Source organism: Dendropsophus ebraccatus, chromosome 1 (assembly GCF_027789765.1).
Source record: "Dendropsophus ebraccatus isolate aDenEbr1 chromosome 1, aDenEbr1.pat, whole genome shotgun sequence".
Taxonomy (NCBI): domain Eukaryota; kingdom Metazoa; phylum Chordata; class Amphibia; order Anura; family Hylidae; genus Dendropsophus; species Dendropsophus ebraccatus.
In genome coordinates, this window is record NC_091454.1 from 60,204,516 (window position 1) to 60,231,313 (window position 26,798).

Sequence of the window (26,798 nt, forward strand, 5' to 3'; positions counted from 1 at the left end):
TTTTTTATAAAATGGTGACTTGTAGGTAATACATAGTTTATCTTAAAAAAAAACAAAAAAAACAACTAGTGTAACAAGTGTATATTTCCCTTTAACAGTGGCATTCCTGTTTAACTGGATTGGATTCTTCCTCTCATTCTGCCTGACTACTTCAGCAGCTGGAAGATATGGGGCCATTTCTGGATTCGGCCTCTCCTTGATTAAATGGATCTTAATTGTCAGAGTAAGTTTTATAGAGCAGTATTTGCCAGTAATATCCGATATTCAAACCAAAGGAGTGAAGGAAACACAATGCACAGCATTAGTATGTATGCTACACAGAATACTTTTTTGCTACTATTCAGCCATGTGGAGTTTAAAGGGGTATCCCCATCTCTGTAAAATATCCCCTATCCATTTAAGAGGGGCTAACAAGCTGATCAGTGGGTGTCCAACTGCTTTTGGGACTACCATTGATCCTCAGAATGGGAACATGATGGTCCCCAGAATGAATGGTGTGGACCGCTTTTATGGGGATGCTGAGCATTTTAGTTCAGTGTTAAAAAAATGTTTGGCACTCCATTAGACAATGAATGGAGTGGTGGCAATGCAGACCAGTTTGCACCATTTAAGGAACAATTATGTTTTCAGGATCAGAAGGGGGACCCAGGTATTAGACTCCCAAAAATCTGCTTGTTTTTCCCTACCCTGTGGTAAGGGGATAACGTACTGAGATGGGAATAGCCCTTTAATGATGAGAATCCTGGTAACACATTGAAAGGATAAATTAATGAATAGAGCTGCAGGTTACATGCTGACCCGCATCTGTATCCAAACAAAGGGGCCGGGGGCCAATTTGGAGATGACTGTGGGGCACAGAGATCAGACCCTTGCAAATCTCTTACTTGTCCCCTTTCCTTGGAAGACCCCTATAACTTGCTGCATGTCAGAAGGATATACAAAGTAGCTCTCTAGTGCCACCTAGTGGAGGTAGCCTCCCTTCTTGTTAAAAAAAGTTATCTTTCAGTATACAGCAGTTTAGGGGTTCTTGTCCCCTTACCTGTACAGATCAGGGTTCTGGCTGGTTTAGAGAGAGGCCTCTATTGAGAGACCATAAATGGCCCATAAGTCTCCACACTCCTTTGTTGTTGTCTTTCAAGAGAGACAGCAAGTGGGACCAAAGAGCATTTTTTACTAATTACCTGACATATTTGGCAATGTTCCCATCTCATGGAGTTTCCACCTATCCTGTGGGGATAACAAGCTGATAGGTAGGGGTCCAACAGCTGGGACCCCCACCATCATGAGAATGGGAACAAAATTGTCCCTGGAATGAATGGTTAGCAATATGCATAGATAGCACTTTGAAATGTTCTGCAACCCCACAGAAAATAAAAAGGAGCTCTTAGAGCTTAGAGAATCAAGAATGAATGGGAGCATCGGCCACGCACAATGTGTCTCTTGTCTCTGTTGTCATGATTGATGGGGGTCCAACTATTGGGTCCTATTCAGCTTATTATCCCCTATCCTGTATATTGGGGAATCTCCATGGGATTGACATACACTTTTACTGTTGACATAAAGTGCTGAATTTTGATAGCACTTAGCTATCAAGGAGCTCCATTCCTCCATAGACATCTATGTTGAAAAAATGACGTTATAACATATCAACCGCCATACTAAGCTGAAGGTGCTTGCCCTCGTCAGATCTCAGACTATGTAATTTCTATAGTAAGGGTCACTGTAATCCTGCTTGATTTTCTGATCTTCAAGCAGTAAAGCGAGTCTTCTCAGAGTGCATGTGTGCTCTCAATGAGGAGAGGAGAATAAGCTGGTGTAAGACAAAAAGATCAAGTACACTGAGATTCAACTGTTTTTTTGCTCAGACATTCGATTGGAATAGATAGGTAGTTGTTCCCACCAAAATTGGGGAGTTTAGCCAACATTCATCATCTTATGTATGGCTGTCTGAATACTCCATACACATTAGATATACATTTCAAGATGGATGACCAGTCATTGTCCAGGTGTACTGCATATCTCTTTCATCATCAGCATTATACTTAAAAGTTAGAAGCAAATAAACCATTTGTATTGGCCGAAGATTGGCTTTCAAGAGGGCTGACTATTTAGTAATAATGATTGACGAAATAAAAAAAAATCCAGCAGCTCAAATAAATATATAAAAAGTAGTAGTTATTAGTTTTGTTTTATCATAAGTATGAAGCTGAATAATTCCTTCATTGAGCTTTATAGTTTGTGCCTTGTATTCTCTCTGACTGTCTCCTGGTTACAGCAGTCTGCTTTCTTTTGTAATGTTTATGTGATGGTCAGGTCTGACCTCTACTGGGCAAGATGTAGATGACAAGTATAGAACAGCATGCCATCTAACAGACAGTGCATTGTATTTGCCAATAGGTGCAGGTTACCATACAAGAGGAAGATCTGCTTCTCTTATATATTACATCCCTGATTTTCACAATAACAACAAACTGCTTTTTAATTTTCACACACAGTTTTCTACCTACTTTCCTGGCTACTTTGACGGACAGTACTGGCTCTGGTGGGTGTTCCTGGTACTGGGTAAGTATAAGTCCGCCACACTGAGCCATAGGGTTTTTTGCGGGACCCAAAACTGCAGCTAGTTGCCATTAGACTACATTTTATCTATTGCAGTGATTAGATAACGGCACTAGATTCGGGTACAGTGTGGTATATGTCTGCATACAGTTAAGACGGGTTTCCGACACACATCACAAGTGTAGTATAGTTTTGTGATGCATACTTAGCCTTTCTTTGTTATGTTCCTGTTCTGTGTCTTTTTAGCACCACTGAATCAACACAACTGTAAACTTGACCACCTCATGTATCCTCTAAATTATAAACAAAAGAATGCACACACACAAAAAAAAACATTATAAAGAAAATAATTAGGGTGAACTTTATCACTTGTTTTGCCCCTAAATTGTAGTTTGCTGCATGTTTTTTTTCTGCCGTATTACTTTTGTTTGTACGCCTGTTTTTCTTAGTGTGATGCATAGACACGAATACAAGCTGAAAATATAGGCATAAAGATCTATGTAAAAATATACTTTATATAAATATTCCTTTACCAATTTTCCAGGCAGATTATTGGTAATGGCTTATAATACTTATAAGGCTTTTGCACAGGGTCCTGAAAAGAAAAGCTTTTGACATGTCAGAGTGTTCAGACTAAGGCTGATCAGGAGGGCGAGTGGGAAAAGTTTGCACACTGTGATTTCAGTTTCTGTGACTCGTATGATTTTCTGACCTGGTCAGCTACATAGACTTACATTATGTAATCAGTATTTGATTAGCTTACTTGGGGAGAGGAGGGGAAAAAAAAAAAAAAATATATATTATATATAATCGTTTCATTTCAGATCCAGTTGTGGCTTGGGTTCAGTAATGATGTTATCGTAGTAATAGTTCACAGTAATAATGGTATTGACTGATTGACTGGCAGCTTCAGTGCTGACCCATTCTATGTGATTTATTGATCACTAGACTATTATTATATGGGATGAAATAGCACTGGCGTCTTATACAATGTAGGTATGTTTACAGTGTTTTGCCTATCAGTTAGGCTTCATATGATATAATCTTATGCACATACCATATTTTTTTCCAGGATTCCTCTTGTTTCTTAGAGGCTTTATTAATTATGCAAAGGTTCGGAAGATGCCAGAAAACTTTTCCACTCTTCCCAGAACCAGGGTTCTCTTTATTTATTAAAGGTAAGATATCAAAATGGTATTGGGCTGTACTTGTGAATGTTTTACTATATAAGTAATCTATTTGGACCAAAAACCAAAGTTAGAAAGAAATGTTAATTTTCTCCGGAGAAATTTTTTTTTTAATCAACTAGCTACAGAAAAGTTATACAGGAAAGTGGTCTGTATATTACTTGTATTTAAAAATCTTTAGCCTTCCAGTATTATTATCTGCTTTATGCCCTGCCGGAAGTAGTGTATTCCTTCCAATCTGACAGGGTGCTCTCAGCTGCCACCTCGGTCCATATCAGAAACTGTCAAGAGCAGTAGGGTTTCTATGGGGATCTGCTACTCTTATGGAAAGTTTGTAAATTGGATTGTATTTGTGGGAATTTGTGCCAAAAAAAGCATTTGTGATGTCAGACTTGCAGACTGTGTTCACTTCAGAGGTGTTAAATAAGGTTGAGGAGGCCCCCGAACCCAGAAAAAAACAGCCCCATGCCATCATCATTCCTCCACCACTTAGTTTTACAGTAGGCACTATGCATTCTGATAGGTATATTTTTTGCAGTCATCTACAAAAGCCAAACTCGTCCATCAGTCTGTCAGATATTGAAATATGATTCACCGTGTATTTACTACTCCAGAGATCAGTGCTTTACACCAATCAAGCTTACATTTGATATTGCACATGGTGACCATAGGAGTTGCTAACAGTTTTTGCATATATGGTGACGACATATATCCGTATATTTACAGAATATAGAAAAATGTTTTCAAATGTATACCGAGGACAAACGTCTACTTGTGACCTATATGTGTTCTCAGTGTATAGCAGAAACGTGATGTCAACAGCTCCTAAAGCTTGTGTGTAGCTGTTGCACCATGTTTCATGAAGCTCCTGATGCTCTGTGTTTGTACAGAGAGAGAGTTTCAATGCACTATACACTTATGAACTTGGCGGCCTGCTTATAGGTGCACAGTCTTACACTTTGTGGCTGAGCTGTTCTATTACTGTTTCATATTAATAGTTCCTCAATCGGGGGTGAACCTAGTAGATCACAAATGGCACAAACTGACTTGTGGAAAAGGTGGCATTCCTTGAAAGTATTATGTATTAACGACTTAGGACGTACCGGTACGTCCTGGAAGTCTATGCCCAGACGACCAAGGATGTACCGGTACGTCCTGAGCTATAAAGCGCGCTCCGGAGCGATCGCGCTGCAGCGTGCCATTAACTCCTTTAACGCCGCAATCGCGGCGCGGCCGCAGCATTTAAGTGTAGGTAACGGGGGAGTCCCCTGTCACTTACCGATCGGGACCCCCGCAGTGTAACTGTGGGGGTCCACAGGGCATTGCCTTGGTCTGTTATTGAGGCTCCAGTAGAAATAGTTTGAGAAGCACTGCCCTAAAGGGACTTAAAATGTGTAAAAAAAAAAAAAAAGTTAAAATCACTAATACACTACCCCAAAGCCCCTCCCCCAATAAAAGTTTTAATCACCCCCCCTTTCCCATTATATAAATAAAACATATAAAAAATAAATAAACATAATATACCGTAGTGTGCGTAATTGTCTGATCTATTAAAATATAACAAGCGTCATTGTGAACAGCGTAGACGAAAAGAGGGAAAAATGTGCGCGGATTACCGATTTTATGTTACATGAGATATATATATATATATATATATATATATATATATATATATATATATATATTTAAAAAAAAATCAATAAAAAGTAATCAAAATGTCCAATCTTCACAAATATGGTATTAATAAAAACTAGAGATCATGGCGGAAAAAATGACACCGCATACAGCCCCAAAGGTGTAAAAATAAAAGCGCTATAAGTGTCACAATAGGCCCATTTTATTTATAATTAATTGCCAAAAAAAAGGATTTCATAAAAAAAAAAATATAACATTAGAAAATCTGTGTAAACCTGCATATGGTTGTGTTCGGGCTGACCTATAGAATAATGGTATCATGTCGTTTTTACCATATAGTGCATTACGTAGACATGGGAACCCCCCAAAAGTTACCATATTGCATTCTTTTTTACGATTTCACCAATTTATATCTTCATAAATAATATATTTGGGATTCCGTCATACATGGTAAAATAAAAGACGCCATTACAAAGTACAACTATTCCTGTAACAAATAAGCCCTTACATGGCCTGTAGATAGAAAACTGAAAATGCTAGAGCTCTTAGAAGGGGAGGAGGGAAAAACGAAAGCGCGAAGAACAAAATTTGCACGGTCCACTGGGTCATTTAGGGCCTGGTCCTCAAAGGGTTAATGTCACTGATCTCCTCAGTACGACCCACATAGTTGCCCATGTTTGTCTGAGATTGCATGGCGGTGTGCTTGAATCGTGTACTTATTTGTGTATTCACTATCTTTATCCTTACATTCCCTGTGTAGATCTGCAGCTGTAAGTTTTTTCCAAACATCTACTACTCTTTCAGTAAAATAATACTTTTTTTTCTTTGCCCCTAATCTTTTCTTTTTATTTAGTCTTGTATGAAAAGCACTTCCCTCCTGGACTGTATTTAACCCTTTTCTTATTTATGATATACAGGATTATTAACCTTTTTAACTTTGTTTTGAAGCAAGTGTGCAGTAACATGAACATTGTGTCCTGTATCGTTCTGTGACTTCACTAATGTTAACCATTACACCAAGTGACGTATACATTGACTGCATAAGGGAAGTAGACTTACTAGTGTGACTTTCCATATTCGTTTTTCATTGCAGTGTTGCGGTCTCTGCCTTCCTGCCTCTACAGAAATCCCATACATACTGATGGATGGCAATGGCACCTGCAGGAAGAGACTTGTAGTTTCAAACACCGAAGAGCAGAGAAAAAATTACTTTCTAAAGAAATGGAAAAAAGTCCTGTAATATAACTAAACAACATGCGTAGGCAAAATTACTGTCGAAGAGGAAGGAAAAAAAATAAGCATTTCCTTTTGTTTGTTTCTAGGTGTAAACTTTGACTAGTTCTTGCAGAATTTTGTTGTTATTCTTCTGGAATCATTAGTGGCTACTGTATAAATCAAAGCTATTGCAATCAAGTTGTGAAGTACTAATAAAGCCTTATATAGTGTTTGTAACACACAAAGACAACATCCACCTGCACTCCTTCTGCCAGCAGAGGGCAGTCTTGCTTTATCTATTTTTTCCATATTCTTCATTTGACTGCCGTACAGATGTTTCTGTGTATTGTATTGTGTTCTGCTTTGTGGGAAAGAAAAGTATAAAGGCTTTAGACATTTACCTATACTTCTTACTTTTACAGCACAATCTCTAGATTATACTAGACTAGCTTTTGCAAATGAAGGATGTTTGGAATTAAAACACGCTATTTCTGGTGTAGGTAGCTTTCCATGTAGTCATTCACCTGAAATTGTAACTAGTCAATTAAGCATCATGGACTAAATAACTGTTTATGGGGGAGAAGCTGTTCAGTTTGCTATTTGCTATGTCAGACAGTATGTTGAAAGGTTTCCATCTTATTAATAAGAGTGGTAGACCTATCTTTCCAAAAATAGGGGTTGTATGTGCAGAAGCATGAAATACCATCTTACTGTACACTGTAAAACAACATTTAGTTTAGCTAGTTAGTAGTGGACGGCAGCAGTGACCATCATTACTTACTTATATCTAGGCCAGATGTACATATATAAGATTTTCCTTTTATGACATGCAGCATTTATTCAGGTAGCATTGCTAGGTAACGCATTTGATGTATGTTTTTTTTTCTTACCATTGTAAGTCTGGAATCACATATGCAGTTTTAGAGCCAAGCACAGAAGTAGCTATAACAGAGGTATCACTCCTTGTATTTTTCCTTCTTTGGACTCCTGCCATTGGCTCAGAAAACCATAAAAACTGCCCTAAAATCTGCATTTGTGATGTCAGCCTGACAAAGGTAAGAAAATAGACAACTACTGCATGTACCTTTTGGACAATAGGAAGTCCTGAAATGTTCACATTTGTCTACAGTGTACTAAAAGAATCATTTTTCTATTATAGGTTAGTGAAATGTATTTGGATGATCTGAACAACGCCAACAGGCTGCGCAATGTTAGCCCATAAGCTTGACTATTCTAACTGGAACACAGTTCATACAAGTACAAACTCTCAAGACACTGGGTATTTAATCGAGCGATCCCACTAAATAGTATGATATCTCATTCTATGGTATAGACAGGTCACATAGAGGACTCCATTGGCTCAGAGCTCCACTGGTTTTCAAGATATAGTTACTGTGGCACCATATAGAGAACCTTAATCTTCTAGATATGATGTTGTGAGAGATTTAGAGTAAATCAAGGGGTTTGGCCATTCTATAATTTCAGGAGTTGGAGAAAGACCAAGCTCCTAGATGCTACTGTTGTGATCCTCTAGTCAGAAGATTGCTTTAGGAGGGGTTTTTCCATTTACTTTAAATTAGCCTTTTCTTCTCTATTGTAAAGGAGATGCTGCAAATGTCACTGTCCTTTCACTTGCCACTAGTATTTGGTGGGTGAAGACATTTTATGATGTGAACCAATATCCATGTGCAGTATCTCACTCCTATTATAATATTGCCATTGGTGTTTGTCCATTCTTAAATACTGGCTCTGTGGTAACTCAGATATCATTATCATCTGTAATTTCAGCAAGTTAAGATTTTGATGTTTAACCAGTTGTGTAAAAAAGCCATTACTTTGCAATTCTATTCAGGAAATTCTTTCTGTCCAAGAAATGGACGTAGACTATTACATCAATTTGAATACCAAAAATGCATGGTATTTTATGGCGGTCACTAGCAGAAGATTACTTCTCAAGGCACATTCTGCTGTCCTTGGCTTTAACCTGCACATTTGGACATGACGTTGCCCAGTCTTCTGGAAAATAAAAGCTGGATGTATTTTTATTTAACATGGGCTGGACTGTCTGTAATGGTTTGGGAGGGGGTAATACATAACATGCGTGTACTTTTATGTGCTTTAAAAATCTGTAAGCAAAACGTTGCATTTTGTGTAGACTGATATGCACCTTTATTTGCCACAGGGCAATTCACTTTAAATTTTACTATGTTAAAAGTGTAAATATAGCAGAACATTAATAAATGTCACTTATGTAGCAATTCTCAGAGTACACTTATTAATATGCATTTGAGTGAACATGTCCTTAGTGATCTGTCATCCAAGGTAAAACATGTATTCCATCTGTGACCTTTTTTGAAGTATGGTAATATACAGTAAAACCTGTTTAAAGAGGATGTACCACCTGGTACATCCTCTTTAACCTGAACCCAGAATGAACTGAGCCGCGTCATACAGGGGAGGGAATTCCCTCCCACTGGGGGCGGGCGGGCCGGCCTCCAGTGCTTGAGCACGGGCCGGTTCCCGTGCATTGAACGGTGCCGTGCACGGGGAGGGGGCCTCGGTCCGAAAAATGGACTGCCGCACCAGCTTCCCCGTGCCGGCGCCGTTCGATAGGTGGGTTCAGGTTAAAGAGGATGTACCAGGTGGTACATCCTCTTTAAGAAGACCACCAAAAAAAGCTTTAAAAGTGGTCTATTATGTGAATAATCATCTCCAAGAAAATGGTGACTATATAAAATGTATGGTGGAGTAAATATCCATACAGACTCTGGTCTTGATAAGGGGTGATCTTCTTAAAAAGGTGGTGTTCTGGAGTCTCACTGCTCTTAGGGCCCTATTCCACTGGACGATTATCGTTCAGATTATCGTTAAATCGTTCGAATCTAACGATAATCGTTCGGTTGAAATGTAGTTAACGATTAACGACCGAACGAGAAATTGTTGATCGCTTTATAAGACCTGGACCTATTTTTATCATTGCTCGCTCGCAAAACGTTCGCAAATCGTTCGCATTGAATAAGACATCGTTCGGTCGTTTGCAATAGATACGAACACAATAGCGAATAAATAGCGATCGCAATTACGATCATAAGTAACGATTATCGTTCCATGAAAATGAGTGAACGTTTTCAGGTCTTTTGCAATAGCGGTCGTTTGAGATTGTTAATCATTAACGATTATGCAAACGATAATCGTCCGGTGGAATAGGGCCCTTACAGTATAGAATCCCCTTCTTTGTTGGTGTAGGATACCCCCATGTTATAGTTACAGTTATGTAAACAAATAGACCTCTTTTGTGTTAACCACTTTACATAGTGGTATGGCAGAGTAGGAGGTTATATGGGATAGACTCCGCTAAGCCCACTCCATACACAGCAACAGTCAGTCATATGTTTTTCCATGATCAACTGCTGCAATGGGGATAAATCCGAACCAGAGGATTTAATCACATAGTTCAAAAGTAAGTAGCTCCCTGTGTCATTTGATCACCCTCTCCCTGTAGTGGCATGTATAATGTAAACAATCACATGATAATAAACCTTACTTACTTCCTCCCTACTTTCCACCCCTTAACCTTTACGCTTATTTTACACTTTATCATCACATTTGGCTTCCCTCTTACAGTATAACAAGGAAAAATAACAGTGCCAACAATTTTAGCATTTTTTGCTCAAACTGTATCAAATATGAGGCTAACTTAACCTATAACAACATACCATACATATAATCTAATTATAGTTACACATAGCTTTTGAAGAACATCTTCGAGAACAAACCACAGATCTGTGGATATAGGCTGCTCAATCACATTCCCTGGAACCAGAATTGAGAACTGCAGCAGCGGTGACTGGGAAATCCCATATACAAGGCTGGAGGACACCGGGGGAGCCTGGACAGGTAAGTAATAGCTTTGTTATTTTATACACACAATCATAGGCGCTGTCTATTACATGTGATGATGCGCTGTTGGCGGCCAATGAATTTTAAACATTCCAAAAGGCAAGAATCAGGCGACGATCAGCTCTTTGGCTGATTGTTGTCTTCATTAGACAGAGCGATATTGGCCTTATCTCTCCTTGTAATAGGGCCAGTAGGCTGTGTTCACATTGGTTTTAGTTCTTTTGTCATTTAACCCTTTAAGGACAGAGCAAATTTCGATTTTTGCGTTTTCGGTTTTTCCTCCTTGTGCATAAAAGGCCATAGCACTTGCATTTTTCCACCTAGAGACCCACATGAGCCCTTATTTTTTGCGTCACTAATTGTACTTTGCAATGACAGGCTGAATTTTTCCATAAAGTACACTGCGAAACCAGAAAAAAATTTAAAGTGTGGTGAAATTGAAAAAAAAAACGCATTTTGTTTATTTGGGGGAAATGTGTTTTTACGCCATTCGCCCTGGGGTAAAACTGACTTGTTATATATGTTCCTCAAGTCGTTACGATTAAAACGATATGTAACATGTATAACTTATATTGTATCTGATGGCCTGTAAAAAATTTAAACCATTGTCAACAAATATACAACACTTAAAATCGCTCCATTCCCAGGCTTATAGCGCTTTTATCCTTTGGTCTATGGGGCTGTGCGAGGTGTCATTTTTTGCGCCATGATGTGTTCTTTCTATCGGTACCTTGATTGCGCATATACGACTTTTTGATCGCTTTTTATTACAATTTTTCTGGATTTGATGCGACCAAAAATGCGCAATTTTGCACTTTGGGATTTTTTTGCGCTGACGCCATTTACCGTGCGAGATCAGGAATGTGATTAATTAATAGTTTGGGCGATTACGCACGCGGCGATAGCAAACATGTTTGTTTATGTATTTATTTATTTACTTTTATTTATAACCTGGGAAAAGGGGGGTGATTCAGACTTTTATTAGGGGAGGGGGATTTTACTATTAACAACACTTTTTTTTTTACTTTTACACTTATACTAGAAGCCCCCCTGGGAGACTTCTAGTATAAGTGCTTTGATCTCTCCTTGAGATCTCTGCAGCATAGATATGCTGCAGAGATCCATGAGATAGGCACTCGTTTACTTCCGGCTGCTGCAGCCGGAAGTAAACGAGTGCCGAGCCGGGGACGGCGCCATCTTGGAGCGGTCCCCGGCCGGCTTCATTTGCGGAGATCGCTCCTCCGGGATAACATCCCGGAGGAGCGATCTCCCCACTAGACACCAGGGATGACGCTGCGTCCGGTAATCGGATGCAGCTGTCAACTTTGACAGCTGCATCCGATTACTGTATTAGCGGGCACGGCGATCGGACCGTGCCCGCTAATACCTACGGTCCCGGGCTACACGCGGCACCCGGGACCGGCGCGGTTCAGAGCGGGGCCGCCGCGCGGCCCCGCTCTGAACTCCCTTACCGGCATCAGGGCGTAAATTTACGCCCGATGTCGTTAAGGGGTTAAAAAGGGTAAAAAACTGTTGCATGAAACAGCCAATTTTTAAAGGCAAAAAATGTGTGAACATGACCTTACTTTGATCACTTGCTTTGCCACTTCCTTAAAGGGTTATTTCAACCCTAGGCAAACACAAAATCTCTTTTTCCTGCATCTAAAGCCCCTATTACACGGGGCGACGGAGAGGAGCAAACGAGAGCTGTCAGCCTCGTTCTCCGCTCGCTGCCGCCGCTATTACACGAGTCTGTAGCGAGCGGGTGAGTGCAAAGGTAGCTGTACGGGGCTGCCCAGGTGATTGCTAGATCTTCCGGGAAGCCCATAGCAGATAGCAGCAGTCTGCTGTCGCCGCTCCTATTCCGAGAAGCGACGGCAGCATATCGCTGCTATCTAAGTCGTTTGTCTTTCAACATGTTGAAAGGTAGTGGTTTAAGGTTTTTCTTTGGTTTAAGGTAGTGGCACCTTGATTTAAGAGTAACTTGGATTAAGAGCGTTTTGCAAGAAAAGCTCACAGTTTTTCAACATTTTTTTAACTTGGTTTAAAAGCATTGCTTTGGTTTAAGAGCTCACTGTCCTGGTTGGAAGGAAAGTAAGAGAAGGAAATGGTCTGCATAGCATAGTCTACAGCACTGTACTCTGACCCAGGAAGTCTCCTTCACATTTCAAATCACGTGTTTCCCACCCTCTCCATTCCTGCTATAATGTGCCTGCACTTACACTCAGCCATTTACACTGCTGTATAGAAAAGTTTGTTACTGTCCTCCTGCACAGCTCTGTGATTCTCGCTTCCTGATTGGTCAATGCTGAACACAACCCCTTCACCATTGGTGCAGACCAGTCATGTGACCACACAGACCTCTGAAAGCAGCCCTGCTTCTCTATTCTAACCTGTTTGCACAGTGACCAGTATGGGGATCTGCAGTTTAATCTTGTATCTACAAACTGCTGCTGTTTTTTTTTTTTCAAGTTTATGCACATATTATACATTATACTCCACATGCTGATTGCTATACTGTACAGTAACTTATAATATCAAATATTCAGCTGGGATGTGGAACCAATTGTCGGCATTTCAATGATTTTTTATGGGAAAATTTGCTTTGGTTTAAGAGTCATTACAAGCACAGTCCCAGAAAAAAGTATGCCTGTAATCCAAGGCACCACTGTATAGGGATTTTACTATTTGTTTGCACTTTCCCCTGTATAGTGTAATGGGCAAGAATTTTATGTTAACAAATCAGTATTTTGATGAGGCTATCATTTCCACTCCTTTTTTAAATAAAGTTGATTATCCATCTGACTTTAAAAGCGACTCTGTACCCACAATCTGACCCCCCCCCAAACCACTTGTACCTTTGGATAGCTGCTTTTAATCCAAGATCTGTCTTGGGGTCCGTTTGGCAGGTGATGCAGTTATTGTCCTAAAATACAACTTTTAAACTTGCAGCCCGTGCTAAACGGAAGTATCTGTGCCCTAACTTTGCCTCCTATTCCCCACCTGTGTCAGCCCGGCACATGGGTTAGATCGTTAAGCACCTGTGCAGTGTTCAGCGTGTAGAAAATGTTCCAGTGGCATTGCTAATGATGGGGAGGAGGGACGGAGGGGTGGTGCAAAGTTAGGGCACAGATACTTCAGTTTGGCACGGGCTGCAAGTTTAAAAGTTGTTTTTTAGGTCAATAACTGCATCACCTGCCGAACGGACCCCAGGACAGATCTTGGATTAAAAGCAGCTATCCGAAGGTACAAGTGGTTTGGGGGGGACAGATTGTGGGTACAGTCGCTTTAAGGGAAAAGTACATAAAGTCAATGAAAAATAAAAAGGTAAGAATCAGGGCACCAAATACTTGCTACAGATTCCAATAAACATTAACCCCTTCAAGACAGAGTCCATAGATGCACAGATGTCCGGATAAAATTAATGCAATGTTCCTTCCCGCCTTCTAAGAGCCATAACGCTTTTATTTCTCCACCCACAGGGCTGGTTGGGGTGTCATTTTTTTGCGCCATTATCTCTAGTTTTTATTAATATCATATTGGTGTAAAAGAAAAGTTTTGATTGCTTTTTATAATTTTTTTCCCTTTACGCCGTTCACCATGTGGGAACAACAACGTTATATTTTAATAGATTGGACAATTCTGCACGCTACAATATATAATATGTTTATTTATTTTTAATATTTTTATTTTTATAATTAAAACAAGGTATATTAAACTTTTATTGAGAGGGGGGTTTATAAGGTTTTTTTTTAATACTTTTAAAAACTTTTTTGTTACACTTTTTTTTTTTTTAACACTTTTATTTTACAGTTTAAAGGACAAGTGCCACGATCGTCAATTTAAAAAATAAACAAACCAATAGTTGCAGTATACTTCCTGTCCTACCTGACACTATTTGCACCTGAATGCGCGACTTTCAGGGTCCCCGTCAGCATCCCGGGCTCCGGTTCAAAATTCACTCACTTGCTGGATTCGGGAGCGTAGCGCGTGATGACGTCACGCGACGCGTCCCATAATGCATTGCGGTTAAATCATCGTCCTATTGGCTGTACACATATACGCTCCTTGAGCTATTATTCCTCCCCCTCATCTGGTATTCCTCCCCCCTCATCTGGTATTCCTCCCCCTGATGCCCGCCCCTAGAAAACTCCCCTAAGACCAAAAACTCCCCTATATGCATATATAGAGAAACTACAGTGCTATGTGCTGTACCACCATCTCTACATATTGGAATGCATTAGGACACCATTGTGCACAGCATTGCACTACAGTGTCCTAATGCATTGCAATATATAGAGATGAGTCAGCAGAGCATTGCACAGTAGTGTCTAAATACTAACGAATATACATGAATTACATTGTGATGCTCTGAATATATATATATATATATAAATATATTTTATAAAATATTTTATTATAATAGAAACAATAAATCAATATATTATATTATTAAAAATAAAATTCTTAAAAAAAAAAATGCTTTCTCAGCATTACCTGTATCAGGTGTAATGGCTGTCCTGATTTGTTTTCAACAAAGCTTCTGCTGCTGCCGCTGGCCGCCGCTATGGAATAAACACCAGACCACAAGTAATTTTACTAAACTTCTTTTATTGTACAATACTTTATATAACACGGGCTTGTAATTACAAGAATAAAGATGTGTGCCGATTGGCTGCTTCTGCGCTATTTGCGCAAGTGCAGAAGCAGTGAATACTCCGTCCATAAAAAACTGTATAGTGCTTCTGAGCATGCTCGCCCGGGCAGTTTCAATTGGACAAAAAGGATCACATGGCCATTCTCTGTAACAGCCAATCGGAACGCGCCGGTGACGTCATCGTCTGACGTGGAGCAGGGGGGCCGGTCAGAGGAGATGAAGGACAGCACAGGGGGCGGATTCGGCACAGTGACGTCGTCGTCACCCAAAGGAGGATCCCGGGCTAGATGGTGACGACGCCACAAACGCATTTGCAAAGGCTTGACACTTCCTGGTGGGGGTGAGTATGTGTCATAAACCTGTAATGCTTGCTAATCGGTAATAGAAGTACATTGCAGAGTTATATAACTTTGCAATGTGCTTTTATTACTGAATAAAAGATTTTCATGGCACTTGTCCTTTAACATTGCATATACTGATCTTTGCTATGCCATAGCATAGATCAGTGTTATCGGGGATCTATGCATAGAGCCTGCCTGAAAGCAGACTTTATGTATAGATCGCCTATCTGACAGGACAGAGGTAAGTGGATTGCCCCCGCCTGTCGGTACAAGTGATCAGGACCCTGCGGGGGTCCTGATCACTTGGTGACAGGAGCTTGTCCTGTCACTGAGTACATTAAACTCTGCGATCACTGTGCATTGCGGCTTTTAAGGGGTAAATGAGAGGCAGCTGCGGGACTGCCCTGTTCATCATTGGGAATGCCCCAGGTAGGATTTTTAGGGGCTTTCCTAATGATGATGAGGGACGAGGGGTCGCAATCCTAGGGCATGGGTACTCTAGGTCACGCCAATTTGACACAGGGCTGCAAGTTTAAAAGTTGCTTTTAGGACAAAAACTGTATCACCTGCCGAATGGACCCCAGGACGGATCTTGGATTAAAAGCAGCTTTCTGACTGTACAAACGGTTTGGGGGGTCAGATTGTGGGCACACAGTCGCTTTAAATGGAATGGAGCTGCAAAACCACACCCAAACTAAGCATATGAGTGTTGCTGTTTCTGAAAAAAAGTGTCCGTTTTTCTTAGCCTAAACAACCCCTTTAATGACACTACTATAGGAAAACAATGGTGATGGCTTGTAATTGAACAGTGGAATTATAGAATATAATAAAAAATTATTATATGTATTTGTTTTTTAGGTAGATCATATGTATCACTTTGAGCTTCCATTTTATGAATAAATATATGTAATACTTTTTGAACCCATCGTCTGTAATGCCACACCTTCCTTTGCTGTTTACCCTGCTATGCCATGCAGAAAATGATGGTGTGTGTACTTGTATAAGACTAACAATGGCTACCCAGCCACGGCTTGTTGTAGGATATGAACCCTGGCACACACCTCCTCCTCTTCTTTTCCTACCAGAACAGAATAAAAAAACATTTGATCTCTTTACAACTCCCCGGATGTATCTTATGTACCCCGCCTAGTGAAAATGTGTTATTTTGGTTTGCACAGCCAAGGTATCTTTTACACCTGGAGGCTGTGTTTGCTCACAGAGAAGCTGTTAACAAAGGTCACACAGGTTGTCGTACCAACAAATTCCTATGGGAATCAATTGAAAGATCTGTATGCTATGTTTTCTTAACTGTGTTTGTCTTCCTGCTTTGTTTGTGTCTTGTGTATTTTCGGTATCTCAATTGAGCGAGTTCAGGAAACCGCACCTACTTATGATTTCTATGCCTTTGACCAAGCAGATGATGTCATTTAGGACACCTTCTTGCTCAAAAGCACAGTTCGTAAGTACCTGTGTTTATTCTCAACTGACCAAAAATGGAGGAAATACTGCACGCAACAAACAGTGCAACCAATTAACTGTGAACAATCAAATTAGTTCAGCCTGTGTTACCGTCAGGTGCTTCATACGGGTCTGCATCTGTAGTTTTATCAGATTTGAGGAGAGGAATATCACAGCATGCATCACTTGTTCCAGCCAAAATGGTGGTCATCAGAAGAAAACCTGACTGGCTATATTATAAGTCAGTGGGGTCTGTCTAATGCCATTGGTGTTCATAAATTAAAAGGCCCTGCACTGTCATTATCATGGCAACCTAAGAGCAGTGTGAACAGAGCCATAGGGGTTTTCCTGTTCTAAACAACTTGTTGACTGGTTTAAAGTTATGGTAGTCTGAACATCCGCTACATTGTCAACTCTTGACCCTTAGGAATTTTTTACTCTTACCTTTAAGCGGTTCCTAAGGATATGTTCACACACAGTAAAATGAAAGCACAGACGTTATTTTGAATGAAAATAAAACCGGTTAAGGGGTTTAAAAAAATAATGTACTGTAAATAATGAGCATGTTCATTATTTTGACGTCCATAACTAATTATGATATGATATGATATTCTATACTGTATGTGCCAATTTCCCATTGACTTCAGTGGAGCACATTACTACATTGAAAATACGGACATATTTTTCCCTCATAATTGCCACCATAATTTCCTTTTATTTTACTGTGTATGAACATAGCTTTAGTATGGCTTCAGGCACAGCTTTTGTGTGACATTTTATTTTGCCTTTTTTTCCTTTTTTACTCCTTTTTTTCCCTTTTTTTTAAGAAGTGAATGGCTTTTTTTTGTCTTTGGTGGTTTTCAGACAAACAGAATTCCATTGAAATATATGGGAAAGAAATGCTATAGAAATAAATGCCACACCCATGCTGCGTTTTGGATAAACTTCCACAGCACCCCCCCCCCCAAAAAAAATAAAATAAAATAAAGAAGCCGGGAGAGAAAATTGCCACAAAGAAAAAAAAACGGCAAGTGTGTATGGCATTTCATAAAGTGCCATTGACTTACAGCTAACATCTGGTTGCCCTTTGTGTGTTTTTGTGAAAATTTCAGGCTGTATGAAACCAGCCTAAGTGCAGTGGAGATTTTCATGCATCCAATGCACAGTGGTATATAAGACGTTCAACTGTATGAGGGTGCTCTCACACACACACACACTTTTTGCCTGACATTTTTTAGGTACAAAAAAAACAAAAACAAAAAAAAAACATTAAAAAAAGCCAGCGTGATGTGTTTTTTTTTTATGCATTTTCGTTTTTCTGGCATTTTTTTTCTAGCGTTCTTGACTTTATGTGTGAATGATATATTTTGTGGTTTAGGTGTTTTTGTGTGCTAATTTTTTTTTCTCTGCCATCATATGACCTAGCTGCTGGACCACAAAAACGCCAGTAAAAAAACACCATACACACCATACTGGCATTTTAGAGATAACCAGAATAATCCCTTTAAAGTCTATGGGAGAGAAAATCTCCACAGTTTGCCAAAAAAGCCACAACCTCAGCATGCTGCATTTTGGAAAAACTGCTACAGAAAGGTGGAATCTGATTGGTTGCTAGGTGGCAACTAAGCCAATTCTACTTTCCACCAGTTTGATAAATCTCCCCCATGTGCATAAGGCATGTCATAAACTTCCGTTGACTTCCAGCTAACATCTGGCTGCTGACATTTTTGCAAAATAAAAAAAAAAGAAAATGCATTGGCATTTTTATTGATGTTTTTCCAGGATTTTAAGGCAGTGTGAAGCCGGCCTAAAGCACTCGCATCTTTACAAAATTTGCAAATTCTGTCCATTTTTTTCCCATCTACCCAGTATCCCAGTATCACGTGTGTGCTTATTCCATGCTAGACTGCACACATAAACATCAAAGGAGAGAGATCAGAACTGTAGCACCAGTTCCTTTAAATCTTTGTGAAAGTAGCTTTATCACAGGAATTTAGCACCTGAAGATTTGTTTCTGCAGCTTCTGAAATATGAAGCAGCAAGTGGCTTTATGTGTATCGACTTGTCTCACAAAGATGAATCTCTCAGACTGCTCCACCAATGATAGGATAAAACCATTATGGTCTGCGAAATATGGCTGCCTTAACTTCTTTTTTTGCATTATCTATGATGCATCATCTATAATAATTCACACATTCATTTCTGGAAAACGCTAGTGGGGTCAAAATAGGGTCACCAACCGCAGTGGCTCAAGAAATGTGACAAGGGCCCCGAAAATCAACGCATCAAAATCTGCATTAAAATGTCAAATGGTGCCCCTTCCCTTCTGGGTTCTTCTGTGTGGGCAAACACCTGTCTATCACCACATGTGGGGTATTTTTTTTCTACTCAGGAGAAATTGTGTAATCATTTTTTGGGTGCTTTTACCCCTATTCTCCTTGTAAGGGTGGGTTCAGACTGAGGAATTCTCGCGGAAAATGTCAGCGGAATTCCTTCAGCTGTCCGCCCGCACATCTGGGCGCTTTTCCGCCGGTCCCATAGACACCATTCTATGGGCCAGCGTATTCTGCTACACGCTGAAAGAAGTGTCATGTCACTTCTTTCAGCGGATCGCGGAATACACCGGTCCATAGAATGGTGTTTATGGAGCCGGCGGAAAAGCGCATGCCCGTGCGGGCGGACAGCTGACGGAATTCCGCTGACATTTTCCACGAGAATTCCTCAGTCGGAACCCACCCTAAGAATGAGCACAAAGGGATTTTATAGGGTAATATTTAAAATTTATTTTTCTTGGTCCAATTTACTTTTCCTCAAACATTTGTGGGGTCTAAATGCTTGATGCCTACCTTGATCAAATCTTTGAGCTGTGTAAGTTCCAAAATGGGGCATTTTGTAGGGTGTTTGTTTTTTGTTGGTACCTCAACTTCTTTGCAAACCCCAGTCTCAAAATTCGCAGGGTGCTCCTTAGGATATGTTCACACTGAGAAAAATGTGCAGAATTTCAAGTGGACTCCGCTTCAAAATGCACATGGAATCCGTCCCAAATTCCGCATGTAAAAAATGAACATTGTGAATGTACATTGGCTTTAATGGACTTTCCACGTCTTCGTTCACACTGCGGAATTTCCGCCCATGAAATTCTTCTTGAATTCTGGGTAAATTCCGCTCGAATGCTGTTCGTATTCTGCCAGAGATTAATAGGTGAGGAATTTCAAGCAGAAAACTTTCTTCTTGAATTCCTCACTAAATAATCTTCTAATCCTAATCGCCTAGTATAAACATACCCTTAAAGGAAATCTGTCAAGTCCATACCAGGTACAGAAGTGCAGGCATAAGTCAGGGAGCACACTTTGGCTACACATGGGATATTTTTCAAAAATACAAACTCCTGGTAAGGGTATAAACACACACACCGTATACACAGCGTATTTACTGCTGCGATACGCAGCAAATACGCAACAAATACGCAGCAGATTAGATCTAAATAACTGAACACAGCATCAAATCTGCACCATCAAATCTGCTGCAGATCTGCGTATTTGCTGCGTATCTGCTACGTATACGGTGTGTGTGTTTGTACCCTAATACATATTTTTGTAAATACTGATCCGTTGAATATTGAACAATGATACAAAATGGATAAAAAAATTTAGCTTGTAAAAATAAAAAAAATAGAAAGTGTATTACTTGCACTTCCCTTTGCTTTAATTTCTGTGAATCACCTAAAGGGTTAACAGAGTTCCCTGGATACACTTTATAAAATATGGAGATTTATTTAGCTTTCTAACGTAGAGACTCCTTCAATCCATTTAAAACCTGAACTGGTCACTAATTTTGAAAATTTCTACTGAACTTTGAAGCCTGACGATCATAAGGAAAAATAACAATCAAAAAATGATGTCAACATAGTGTCGACATGTGAATTAACCCCTTCAGGACCGAGCTTATTTTTGTTTTTGTAATTTAGTTTTTTCCTCCTTGTGTTTAGAAGGTCATAGCGCTTGCATTTTTTCACCTAAAGACCCATATGAGTTCTTATTTTTTTTACACCAATGACAGGCTTAATTTTTAATAAAGTACGCCGCTAAACCGGAAAAAAAAAATATTTGAAATTGAAAATCAGGGCTGAGCAAGCTGTAAGCCATGCAATGTGCTCCAGCCAATAAAAAGGCTGCTTGTGCACAAGCACACAAGTAGTGTTTTCTCTCCTATTTAGTTCTACAGAAAGACACGAAAGAGGAAGAAGATCAGGCTCGCTTCCTGCTCTGACAACACGGACACAAAATGGCGCTGAGAAAAGGTTGACAATTATTAGGTATGTATGCTTTCGTTCACTTCAGCGGGGAATAGATAATTAACATACATTACAAAGTAACATTACATATAAGTTTCCCTTTAATCTTTTTAATGGCTCTTTCCAGCCCTGCCAAATTCTTTAGATTGATCTTTGGGTGCTTTAAAAAAAAATAAGAAACCATACTCAACTTCCCTGTTCCCCCACAGCTGCCACTGTGACTGTGCTGGTCCAGGCTTCTCCCTACAGATTATTATTATTATTATTATCATTATTATTATTAATGTGATAATAATCTGAAGTTAGTGCTGCCTCAGGACTATAACTTTACCCAGTAGGATTATTGTTTATTTGACTTTTTAGAAGAGAGGTAAGAAACAGACCCAGCTGATCAAAATTATCCTCTTCCCAAGATTTGATGTATTTATATCAAGATTGGGAACATGGAGTGGGCATATGCTACGTTTACACGGAACGATAATTCGCCCGATCGTACGATTAACGATGTCGGAGTAACGTTTTTTTTTTTTCAGAACGATCAGCGTTTGGACGGTACAATATATCGTACGGAAATTCGTTTTGCGATCCCTTAGAGCCTATCTCACACATTGGTTAAATTGGCGAACGACTGTTCACACGGAACGATCTGCAAATTTTTTGCGAACGATCAACGACGATTTGAGAAAGATCAAAATGAACGATTTCTGGCTCGTCATTTGATCGTTCGCTGCGTTTTCACGTACGATTATCGTTCCAATTCGATCGTTATCGTGCAAATTCGCACGATAATCGGTCCGTGTAAACGCAGCATTAGAGTCTGATCAACCCACTGCAATTGACATGGTAGTCCAGGATCAAGTAAGACCCCAGGCCTGCCATCTTACACCTTAGCCAAATGGCAATGTACTGCATTTCATAAGCATTGAAGTTTATTGTATATTTAATCACATATTCAAGTCCTCTTCAGGGACTTAAAGTTAGGTAAACTAAATGCTCATACAAATATATCAAAAGGTAAATAAAAAAAAGTTATAGCTTTTGGAAGGCAGAGATAAAAAAAAATGTTACTAAAAATTGCTGTAACAGGAAATATTTAATATATGGTAACTGTATAAGCAAAAAAAATAAAATAAATCTCCTTGGCAGCTTAAAGTAAAAAATTATAGTCAGACTGAGGCTCCCACTGTTTGGGCATATTCATCCTCAAGACCAGACAAAGGAAGTTTACAGCTATACTGTTTTAAACAAAAGGCCACGCGTTTCACATTTCACATCTGAAACAAAGGGGCTGTAAGATCATTTTCTACAGTTCAGACAATTGAAATCTTACCTCAGTTTCCATCCCAAATCTAACACGAAGTTTGAAAAAGTGGAAGCTAAGAAACCCCTCACATTGGACTCACTGCATAATCTACCATATTACTGTAATAAAGTCACAACATATTAAAAATGGACAATCTAGTTCCTCTACCTACTGAATCTGTTTTCAAGTGCTTTACCTTTTCATCTTGTAATATGGCGACTTCCCCAACTCTTTCCACCAAGAATGAAAATTTCAATTTGTGGCTCAGCACCATTAAAATGAATGTCGCTGAGGTGCAATGACATAACCAGTGGACAGGTGTGACAATGTTTTTTGAAAAGAGCAGCCATGTTTTTTTAACCCCTTTTTTAACCCGTCACGCGGCTGTTAAGGGTGATCAGAGAGGGCTCCCGGCGTGAGCCCTCTGCAGCCCACGGTCCCGGTTGCTATGTGCAGCCAGGGACCGCGTGTATTAGCCGACGCGGCCAATCACTGCAGCCGGCTAATTAGCTATTCGAATGCAGCTGTCAAAGTGTTTTAATTATAAATAACCCCCTCCCCTAATAAAAGTTTAAATTAGCCCCTTTTCCCATTTTTTAAATATATAATAAAAAAAATAATTAAAAAATAAACATATTTGGTATCACCGCGTGCGTGATCTCGCATGGTAAACGGCGTAAATGCAAAAACTCACCAAAGTGCAAAATTGTGCATTTTTGTTTACAACTAGAGATGAGGGAACCTTGAGCATGCTCAAGTCCATCCGAACCCGAACTTTCGGCATTTGATTAGCGGGGGCTGCTGAAGTTGGATAAAGCCCTAAGGCTATGTGGAAAACATGGATATAGTCATTGGCTGTATCCATATTTTCCATCCAGACAACTTTAAAGCTTTATCCAAGTTCAGCAGCCCCAGCTAATCAAATGCTGATCGTTTGGGTTTGGATCGACTCGAACCCGAACCTGGTTCGCTCATCTCTATTTACATCAAATCCAGGAAAAAGGAAATAAAAAGTGATATACGCAATCAAGGTACCGAAAGAAAGATCAGATCGTGGCGCAAAAAAAGACACCTCACACAGCCCCATAGAGCAAACAATAAAAGCGTTATAAGGATGGGAATAGAGCAATTTTAAACACATTTTTTTTTAAAAGGTTTAATTTTTTAAAAGCCATCACATAATATAAAAGTTATGCATGTTACATATTGTTGCAATCCTACTGAGCTGAGGAACATAGATAACATGTCAGTTTTACTATAGGGCAAACGGCGGAAACAAGTAACCCCTCGAAATAAAGGGAACTGCACCTTTTTTTTCCAATTTCACTGCACATATAATTTTTTTTCTGGTTTTGCAGCATATTCTATAGAAAAATGATGTCTGTATTTTCAAATTATAATTGGTGTCGCAAACATTAAGGGCTCATGTGGGTGTGTAGGGGAAAATGCAGGCGCAGTGGCCTTTTAAACATGAGGAGGAAAAAACGAAAGAGCAAAAAAGAAAACTGGCTCCATCCTTAAAGGGTTAATCCTAAAACCCCCTAGGTTAGAGACGTTTTCTTGGCAGAAATGCCTCAGGACAGAAGTCAAACACTGATTGGCGAGGGCCAACATTTGGCAACCCTGCTGTTCGGAAGAGCCATAGCACCCGCAGTACACTGTGAGTGGGGCTGTAAGCTGTGTGTCACTCATTGTAAAGTGCTGGTCAGTTGGTCACCACTGATCAAAAATTGATGGCCTATTCTGAGGATAGGCAATCACTCATCCCAGTTTGGAAAGCCCCTTTAAGGATAGGTTAAGATACCTGAGACTCTTTGCTGTAAACTATACTAGAGGTACCTAAAGGAAGTTCTCTTTCACGAGGCTTAGCCCCACCAGCCACAAGCAATATAACTAGTAGCAGAAGTGAACCTTTGATGTCTACTGTTAGATGGCTAGGAACCTCCCTAGTTACATTTTCCCATTGCAATGCAAATAGGATTTGGATTTTCAGTAGTGTATAAATTGGTAGCACACCAAGGATCTTGACTCATTGTAAGGAATGTCAAAGCACTGCTCATGTAGGTGCAAGATAAAATTGCTTTTAACAACTTCACTCCTTTAATCCCTGCGTTGAAACAGCACTGTGTCTTTGAAATGGCTAAGTCAAGCATGCCATCCTTGGAGTAATGGGTTTAAGAGGGACTTCACAGGGGTCTTGTTCCTACAGTCCCCATGAGGTATCTTGGTTTCCTTGCCGGAAAGAGGATGTATAGTGTAGCCTCGAAGTCTTCACTAGAGAACCTTGATTGAATATTTGTCACTTCACTGCGCTACATCCGTGACTTTGACACCCGTTTCCAGGCAAAGTCTCTACAAATTAGACAGGTGATTTAATCCTATCACAGTTTGCTAGGCCTCAAATACATTGCTGGGAAATAGGTTGCTGTAGTTGGCACTTGCTGTAATCGAACTGTATGCCATAAAGATAAGATTTACTTTTCACCCTCCAGTAGGAATATAGACAGTATTTGAGTTAAAAAAAAAAAAAAAGAAGAAATGAAGTAGAAATATCTTCTTGCAGACATAATTTTTAAGCTGCATATATAGTGCTATGACTGTGGTTATTGAGTGTGTCAAATATAGATCTTGAAATATCCTCTATACAGTACATTGTTACTAGCATTTGTATTATATGTACTAATGTCATTGTATCTGTTAGTTCCCAACATTAACCATTTCACACCAAACACACATCACACTTTTTTTTAGTTCTATAGAAAGTTTTTCCCTAAAACACCAACAAACAACAGCATTATAGGAAAAAAAAATACAAATAATCTTTATTATTGCATAGAATTAGAATTAGTTAACCCTTAGAGGACCGGGCCAATTTCAATTTTCGTTTTCGTTTTTCCCTTCTTGTGCCTCCCTCCTAAAAGGCCATAGCAGTTGCATTTTTTCACCTAGAAACCCACATGAGCCCTTATTTTTTGTGCCACTAATTGTAAGTTGCAATGACAGGCTTAATTTTTTCATAAAGTACACTGCGAAACCAGAACCAGAAAAACTCAATGTGCGGTGAAATTGAAAAAAAAAAAACGCATTTCTATTATTTGGCGTTTTTCCGTTTTTACGCTGTTCGCCCAGGGGTAAAACTGACTTGTTATATATGTTCCTCAAGTCATTATGATTACAACGATATGTAACATGTATAACTTTTATTGTATCTGATGGCCTGTAAAAAATTCAAACCATTGTTAACAAATATATGTTCCTTAAAATCGCTTATAGGCTTATAGCACTTTTATCCTTTGGTCTATGGGGCTGTGTGAGGTGTCATTTTTTTGCGCCATGATTTGTTCTTTCTATCGGTATTTCTATTTACCGTGCGAGATCAGAAATGTGATTAATTGTTTGGGCGATTACGCATGTGGCAATACCAAATATGTTTATTTATTTATTTTTATTTATAACATGGGAAAAAGGGGTGATTCTGACTTTTATTATGGGAGGGGGCTTTTTTTTTTATTAATAACAACACTGGCTCCCTGAGGGACTTCTAGTATAAGTGCACTAATCTCTCATACAGATCTATGCTGCATAGATATGCAGCATAGATCAATGAGATAGGCACTTTGATTGCTTCCGGCTGCTGCAGCTGGAGGCAATCGAGTGCCGAGCCGGGATCAGCCCGGACCGAAGAGGATGTGTGGATTGCTCCACCCCACTAGAAACCAGGGATGGCTGCATTCAAGTAATCAGATTCAGCTTTCAACTTTGACAGCTGCATCCGATTACTTTATTAGCGGGCAAGGCGATCGGACTGTGTCCGCTAATAGCCGCGGACCCGGGCTACGAGTGGCAGTGCTCAGTCCAGAAAAACAATGCATAACACAATATCAGCAGAAGAAGGAATGGCACTCACCAGCTAGCGTATTCAAAACGATCTGACTTTATTGGGACATCAGAGTAGCGGGGGAGAAAGGAACCAGAAGTGGTTCAAGAAACAACAACAGGTGAGCTAGCAATTCTGTTACGGGCACCTTAGTTCATTAAAGCACATTAAGAATAAAGGATGGTGCATCTGGCCTGAACCCACAGTAGAGTTACTATTACAGGAGGGAAAAGAAAGAGATAAGGGGGACGGGGCGCCTCCTGGTGTGATATAGTATGGCGAGTAATTTCACCAAATGTGATGATGAAAAGAACTCACCTGGTCAAGTCGTGCTATTACATAGGCGCAACTCTATCCAAAGTATATAGGAAG

At 39.7% G+C, this 26,798-nt stretch overlaps 1 protein-coding gene across 1 annotated transcript in view; it reads left to right on the forward strand.

Annotated features, from left to right (window-relative positions):
• NDFIP1 (Nedd4 family interacting protein 1) overlaps positions 1-8,850 on the forward strand; it is a 31,094-nt gene extending 22,244 nt beyond the window's left edge. The window contains exons 5-8 of the mRNA XM_069971768.1: positions 99-223; positions 2,496-2,562; positions 3,632-3,737; positions 6,475-8,850. Of these exons, the coding sequence (XP_069827869.1) occupies positions 99-223; positions 2,496-2,562; positions 3,632-3,735 (296 nt within the window). The 3' untranslated portion in view covers positions 3,736-3,737; positions 6,475-8,850. The remainder of the gene's footprint in view (positions 1-98; positions 224-2,495; positions 2,563-3,631; positions 3,738-6,474) is intronic.
• Positions 8,851-26,798: the final 17,948 nt, after the last annotated feature.